We start from the raw sequence: 7,920 nt of genomic DNA on the forward strand, positions 1-7,920 counted from the left end.
CAATACACAAAACTAAGTTCAGCCTTAAGCAAAGGGAGTCTGGAGTACTGCAGTATCAGGATTGGAATGCAGACAGTATGTGCTGTTTAGTAATCATTTGCTGACCATAACACCTTTATAGGAATTGCCTGAGTGGCCATGACTACTTCTCCTGATGTCAGGCCAAGATCTTAGCCTTTCTCTTCACTACACATATTCCAAAATATGAGAAAAAAAATCTCTTTTCAAGTTTTCTTATAGATCTGATCAGTTTGAAGGAAAGGAGAAAGCATGAAACTAAAAATTAGGACCCAGAGAATGCCTTGCATCTCCATGTAGTAAATGAAGATAGACTATTTCCCCACGATCCAGTGAGCCTTCTCCTGAGAACTTGAAAATGCAGGGAGCAATACACAGAAAGGCTATTTTTCACAAAATTACTGTTAAAACCGAAGCTTAGGACTTTGGATCTGTTTCTGAACTCCTGTCAGTAAGAACTATTCTATTCACCTCAGTCCCAGCCACCAGTAACTTAGGTTTCATGGGAATTCCTGTTGGATTAGGATTATATACATATATATATATATATATATATATATATATATGGTTCTCAGCATTCCTAATGCTATGACCCTTTAATACAGTTCCCCATGTGGTAATCCCCATCATAAAATTATTTTCATTGTGACTTCATAACTGTAATTTTGCTACTGTTATGAATTATAATTATAATATAAATTCTATTGTAAATGTAAATACGTGGTAAGCAGGATCTCTGATATACAACTCCTGTAAAAGGGTCATTTGACTTTCAAGGGGTCATGACCTGCAGGTTAGAAGTCAGTAAACACCCTTTAGATGATCATCCTTTATTTACCCAATAAAGACTAGAAGCAATGACATCAAGACTATCTCTAGAAGTGTGAAGACGTGCTGTATGACTTTTTCTGAAGAAGCATGCATACATCTATTCACCTCGGGTAGCATATCAATAATAGACCAACAAAACAACCCTACCCAAGTTAATCTTAGGGAACCCATGGCTTTATAGGAATTATTTATAGGAGTATGGATGAGGGATATCTTAGTTAGGGTTTCTATTACTATTAAGAGACACCATGACCACAGCAACTCTTATAAAGAAAACATTTAATTGGGGTGGCTTAAAATTTCAGAGATTTAGTCCATTATCATCATGACATGACATGGTGTCATGTAGGTAGACATGGTGTTAGCAGAGACTGCAGTCGGCTGCCCACACCCGAAATAAACACATAGAAACTATATTAATTGTAATACTGTTTGGTCAATAGCTTAAGCATATTTCTAGATATCTCTTACATCTTAAATTAACCCATTTCTATTATTCTGTGTATCACCATGTGGCTGTGACTTACCAGACACAGTTCTGGCATCTGTCTCCTCTGGTGGCTACTTGGCTTTTCCTTGACTCTGTCTACTCTCTCCTCCTCTATCTGCTCAGAATTCCCACCTTGCCCTATTCTGTACTGCAAGAGGGCCAAAACAGCTTCTTTATTAACCAATGGTATTCATAGCATACAGAGAGGAATCCCACATCACCTCCCCTTTTCTGTCTAAATAAAAAAAGGTTTTAACTTTAACATAGCAAGATTACATAGAACAAAATGATTATCAAGCAAGAATTATAGTCACAATATTTATATCTACTTTACCATTTTGTCATAACTTAGGAAAACCATAACTATAAATTCCTCAACTCCATCAAAGTCTCCAGAAGGATATAATATTACCTAAGTTAACAGGAAGTGCACTGTAAGCAACTTCCAAAACTCTAAAATTGACAGAGACATCTCACTGCCTGAAGAGTCATCCAAATATCTTCTTTAATGTTGCAGGTACCCATCTTCAGCCTACTAGCCCATAGTATCTGTCAGACTTTTCCATGAAGCAGGAAATTTCAAAGACAGTTCCATCTATATTGGCAGTTTCTCTGTCACTTTCTTCTGTGTCCTGCAGAATATCTGGCAGACTCTTTCAGGAAATAGAAACTCTGAAGGAATGTCTCACCTTTAGGCAAGTTCAGCAGTCATTTTCCTGTGGGTCCTGCATGTCCTATTCATGCAGCATAACATCAAAAAGTTCAGGCAAGAACAGTTTTTTCCCAAATGGATAATCAACTCCATAAAGAGTTTCTTTAGTGACCATCATCCTCTTGAAGTAGATTGGTGCTGCCAGGAACAGAAGAGTCTGATTGTCATGAAAAGTCCTAAGTTCTTTTTTCAAGAATATTTATTTATTTATTTATTATGTATACAATATTCTGTCTGCATGTATGCCTTCAGGTCAGAAGAGGGCACCAGACCTCATTACAGATGGTTGTGAGCCACCATGTGGTTGCCGGGAATTGAACTCAGGACCTCTGGAAGAGCAGGCAATGCCCTTAACCGCTGAGCCATCTCTTCAGCCCAAGTCCTAAGTTCTTAAAGCATTGTAAATGCCATATTCTGAAGGTTCCTGAAAGGTTTGAAGATTATCTATCTAACTGAAAGATATCTCTATATATCTAGAAGACCTAACATGACTAAAAGGTTGACTATTATAGATGACTATGTATTAACCTATATTTCTTAATCATACATTACATTTTTAAATGAACTGCACAAACACACACCTTCATCAAGAGCAGAAATAAACATATAACAAAACTGACCTTAAATTTTATCAATAAACAAAGATCCATACAAATGCAAAGTATTCATCTCTATATCATATCCCCCTTTAAATGTAAACAAACATTTATAAACAATATTTGGGAATTACTACTACTTACTGCTATTTTTTTGGGTGAAGTATTTTTATGGGTTTACAGAGACCTTTCAGGGGGTTTTATTCCATCAAACCACATTGGTCTGGAAGGAATCCACAGGTTCTCATCCTCTGTGGAAACAAAAGAAGAACCTCTTTTCCAAAACAACATATCCTTAATCCCGAATTTTGAAGACAAGATATCTTTAAAGTATATATGTTGATTTAGCTTAGCAGCCCATACAATAAAATGTCTCTCTGTAGTTAGGTCATTCACAGTCAAAAAATTCAAAGAAAACACAATAATATACATAATCCAGATTCTCTGTGTATTTTCCATTTTAAGTGCTTATTTTTCTTTACTCTTTTAATCTATGACTGTCTTACTCTGTCTCCTTAAATACTGTTTTATTATTTTTTATATTCTCTCTTTCTCTCTCTCTCAAGCCTATGTATATTTATTTAACACTGTGACCCATTTAGAGGTCTATTTCATCTGAATCTGTCTTAATTGTACATCTGTAATCCTTTTCTGACCAGGACCGCTTCTTAAAATACTAAGTGGCAGGTTAGGACCCAGGCTGCTTTGCCTTTTAGCTCTGCCCAGTCCAACATGACAGAGGCATGTTCACCGCCTCTGCAAGCCATGTACACCACCCCAGTTCCAGGTATGCAGTGAGTCTATGTTGCACCATTAAGCAGTTTGTAACATGCTGCTCACAACCCCATTCAAGTGCTCAACCTCCTGAAAAAGTCTGTGTTTGTACTGGCAGCATGAACCCGGAGGCCACCATTTCTTCTGCTGAGTCAGTAAGCCTTTTCTTAAAGGAGCTGCGGCATCCCTGCTCACTGCCAGCAAACAAAGCCCATCTGGAAAAAAAATGTTGGTTACCAAGAAGTCCTGATTAACTCTGTTGGGAGCTATGAACTCCCCAGATCCTGAATTTCTGGTAAACAACTTGTAATGCCTACACTGCTCTGAGCACGAGACCCTCAGAAGTTCCTGATGGCAGGAGAATGGTTTCTGGTAGGTTTGGCTGGGGCGTGGCTATCAGTTAAGTATCTCTATATAAGCAGCTCTGATACACAATAAATGTTCTTGAGGACATTTTGGCATCAAGGATAACCTGTGTCTCTGTCTGTGAGTCTTTGTGTGTTTCAATCTCCAGTCCCGTGCCCAGTTCACGAACTGTATGGTAGTGCATTGAGCACAGACGGGCATGGTATGCTACAAACTCTGTTCTTTTGTGTTTAGAATTCCTTTCCAAGCTTTCTCAGGTTTTATGTGGATGTAGTCAGCACCACATTAGCATGCCAATCTGTACTCAGAGGGCACACATTCGTTTCCTGGCTGCCCAGACCTGAAATAAACACATAGAAACTATATTAATTGTAATATTGTTTGGCAAATAGCTTAAACATATTTCTAGCTAACTCTTATATCTTAAACTAATCCAACTAATCCATTTCTATTATTCTGTGTATCACCATGTGGCTGTGGCTTACCAGGCAAAGTTCTGGTATCTGTCTCCTCTGGCAGCTATATGGCTTCTCCCTGACTCCAGCTTCTTTCTCCTCCTCTATCTGCTTGAAATTCCTGCCTTGCCCTAATCTGTGCTGCAATAGGCCCAAAGCATTTTCTTTATTAACCAACGGTATTTGCAGCATACAGAGGGGAATCCCACATCAATGTGGTACAGGAGAAGTAGCCGAGTGTCCTACATCTTGGCCTGCAGGCAACAGGAAGTTGCATGGCTTGAGCATGTATGAGACCTCAAAGCCCACCTCCACAGTAATACACTTCTTCTAACAAGACTGCACCTACTCCAACAAGGCCACAGCTCCTAATAGTGCCACTTCCTTTAAAAGCCATTTTCTTTCAAACCACCACATGGCGTTACTTAAAGAAACATAGACAGCTGCATCACCAAAGAGTCCACCTTAGCCTTGATGATTCCCCAAATTCGCATGGCTATAGCTCCCGATATAACTTGTAGGCAGTTCAGCTAGTAACCTACAATTGTTCGTGCTTATATAGCCTTGGGAAGGGGGCCTTATGAATAGTTATATTTCAGAAATTTATGAAACTTATTAGTTGTTTACTCCCTAAATAGTTGCTTTTCTGTTACTGTGATAAACTACCATGGCAAAAGTGTCTTAGGCGGAAGAAAGCGTTTATTCTGGCTCATAGTTCTGGGCCACAGTCTGCCATCATAGAGGAGAAGTTACATCAGGAAGAGGTTGAGACAGCTGATCACACTGCATTCATAATCAAGAAGCAGAGGGCAACAAATGCTTGTACTCAACTCCATCTCTCCTTTTCATTGAGTCTATTGCATGGCTCACAAAATGATGCTGCCCACACTCAGGGTGGGTTTTCCCATCTCAAACACATTTTAAAGGTCCCTCATAAGCATGCCCACAGGCCAACCTTACCTAGACAATCCTTCACTGAGGTTCCCTTCTCAGCTGATTCCAAATTCAGCCAAACTGACAGCTGAAACTAGCTACCACACTTCCTAACTCTTAAGGAGCCTCATTCCAACATGGAATGTTTCAACGTGGAGAAAGTGCTCTAGGACAGACATAATCCCATTTCGGATGCAGTTCTCCATGGAGCAGGCATTCAACATGTCTACAGGAAAAGAGTGCTAGGTTAATGAGGACTCCCACAAACTGCCATTCACTCTTGGCCAGTCATAGCTTTGCTGACCCTCGCCCTCTACCCTAAACACACTTAATCATTATAATCAGCTGGACAGCAATGAGTTTATTCCATTTGTGCTGAGAATGTATTTCATTTATACTGTATTTAGCTCATTGCAAAATGCCCAGAGAAGGCTATAATATTAAATTGACTTCTGGAGCCAAGCAAGGTGGCATACACACACACACACACACACACACACACACACACACACCACCACCACCACCACCAGTACCTGAGAGACTGAGTTCTAGAAGAGTGCTGTGAGCTGGAGGCCAGCATGTGCTAGTGGATTGAAGGCCAGACTGGATAAAAGAGTGAGATCCTGTTTCAAATAAAAATACTACCAAACAAATAACAAAGTCATATTGTAAAGTAAAATATAACATCTTACTATTCTCTTTTAATGAGAGTCCCTTCTCTGAACAGATCATATCTGGAAGACACTCTGAATAGATTCTCTCCACAGAGACTGACAGCAAACTGGACAGACAATGCCAGAGAGATCAGCTTTTTCTGTACAGAACAAGTCAGAGGACTAGGATATTCAGAAAACTCATCAAGGGCCTCGAACAGATACAAACTGGCTTCAAATTCATGTGCCCAGCTCTGATTTCAGTGACCGTTTCTCCCCAGCAGCCATCTCCTTCACACACACACACACACACACACACACACACACACACACACACACGAGTCTCAGCCTCACTGCGTGAGCTTCTGTTGGCAATGCTGTTGCCACTGACACACTGTCCGCCACACAGAGTTCACTCACTAGATAAAGCCATTTCCAATTCCACAAACTCCACCAAAAAGCTGGGAGATGTCAAAGTGTATGAGCCCCACAGGCTCATTTCCCCAGTAGGCTTACAAACTGAGACTCTGTCAAGCACACGTTTATCCGTTCTAGCCAAACAAGTACAAGGTATCCATTTGTCTCTTAAGACATAAGAGCTCACGTGAGGGGCTGGAGCAATGGCTCAGCAGCTAGGAGCACTTGCTGTTCTTCCAGAGGAACCAAGTTAGCTTGCCAGCACCCACATCAGGCAGATCGCAACCACCTGTAACTCAGTTCCAGGGGATCCCACGCCCTCTGATAGCCCCTCATGTACAGCACACATGGCATGCATGCGCGTACGCATGCACACAAATTAAAACACATCTTAAAAAGGAACACATGTAAAAGCGTTTCCATCACACAATGGAAACATGCATTTATTAAATGCCACTCTCACCTGCTGCTGCTGCTTGAAACACACTTAGAGGCAAAGCCTGTCTTACACTATGCAGTGAAGGCTTTTCACTGAATTCACACAACCCTTTGAAGCCAGTACTTGAGTTACATCCATCCACTTTGTGGGGGTGGGGGTGGGGGTGGGGGAGCCAGGATCTGAGCAAGTTCACGCTTCAAATGACACAAGAAAAGCAGAATGCCTAACTATGGGGCCTTCATTGGGGAAGTAAGGACTTCTTTGGGGCAGGCCAAAATAAACTTCAGCAAGGAAGATGCCCGTGAGCAAGCAGGTGGAGCTTAGCTAGTGCAGAATGGAGGGAAGACATTCAGGCAGAGGAATCTGAGCAGAGAGAAGGAGTGGACAAAGGTCAGAGTGTGCACGGGGTGGGGGTGGGGGTGGTGGAGACAGGGCAAGGCACGTCTGCTGGCTCGCTGGCCTAGAAACCTAAGCTCCAACTGCACTCTACCATCTCCCTGCTCCCCATTCCCATCCATTGTCTGAAGCCTGCCAGTGGTCTCCCTTCAAATGCCTTTCTGTCTCTCAGTCCCCATGGCAACAGCCTTAAAGCTCACTTTCATCCAGCTGCTTCTTATTCTAATTGCTTCCTCTGTGGCCTGCCAGGAAGTATTCTGCCCCTCTGTGAGGCTGCGCAAATCTAAGTCTGATCTTCTCACCGCCCCGCTTAATTGCCCAGGCCAACACGTAGCCCTGTACAGGCTCTGCACCTCTTGAGCACTGCTAGCTGGCTTTGCACTCCCATCTCCTCCCCTCACCCACCGCTTTGGTCATTAAGTCTATTATTCAGGTCCCTCATGGGCCCACGAATTAATTAGCCACACATAAACGCCTTCTGAAAACCGGGCAGGAGAATGAATGTGCTGCGTAAGCCAGGACAGCCAAGGAGGGCTAGGGTCAGCTGACCCCTTGCAAGACTAAGCTCTGCCGCCCCCCTCTTCCACCCCCTCAGCCCGCCTTTGGTGAGAAAGGAAGGGTCTAGGGCTTGTCAAAACCTAAGGGGGAAAAAAATGCAAAATGAAAAGATTGGTCTCCATCCCTCTCCCTCTTGTTCAGTCTGCCTCCCCTACTCTTTCCCTGGACTCTTCTTTGCCTGCCAACCTCCCACTCTCTTTGCCTGCCAAGGGAAGCTGGTAAATGAAAACTGCCCACACATCCTCTATAGGAGCCAGATCCGCAGTGCTAGAAGAGGGGCGG

The 7,920-nt window shown here is 42.3% G+C and overlaps 1 protein-coding gene across 1 annotated transcript in view; it reads left to right on the top strand.

Annotated features, from left to right (window-relative positions):
• LOC125417870 (ubiquitin carboxyl-terminal hydrolase 27-like) overlaps positions 1-7,440 on the top strand; it is a 28,238-nt gene extending 20,798 nt beyond the window's left edge. Inside the window, 1 exon segment of the mRNA XM_087902572.1 lies at positions 7,253-7,440. Within this exon segment, the coding sequence (XP_087758698.1) occupies positions 7,253-7,440 (188 nt within the window).
• The last annotated feature ends 480 nt before the right edge of the window (positions 7,441-7,920 follow it).

This window comes from Myodes glareolus, chromosome X (genome assembly GCF_982192425.1).
Source record: "Myodes glareolus chromosome X, mMyoGla1.1, whole genome shotgun sequence".
In the NCBI taxonomy this organism is placed as follows: Eukaryota; Metazoa; Chordata; class Mammalia; order Rodentia; family Cricetidae; genus Myodes; species Myodes glareolus.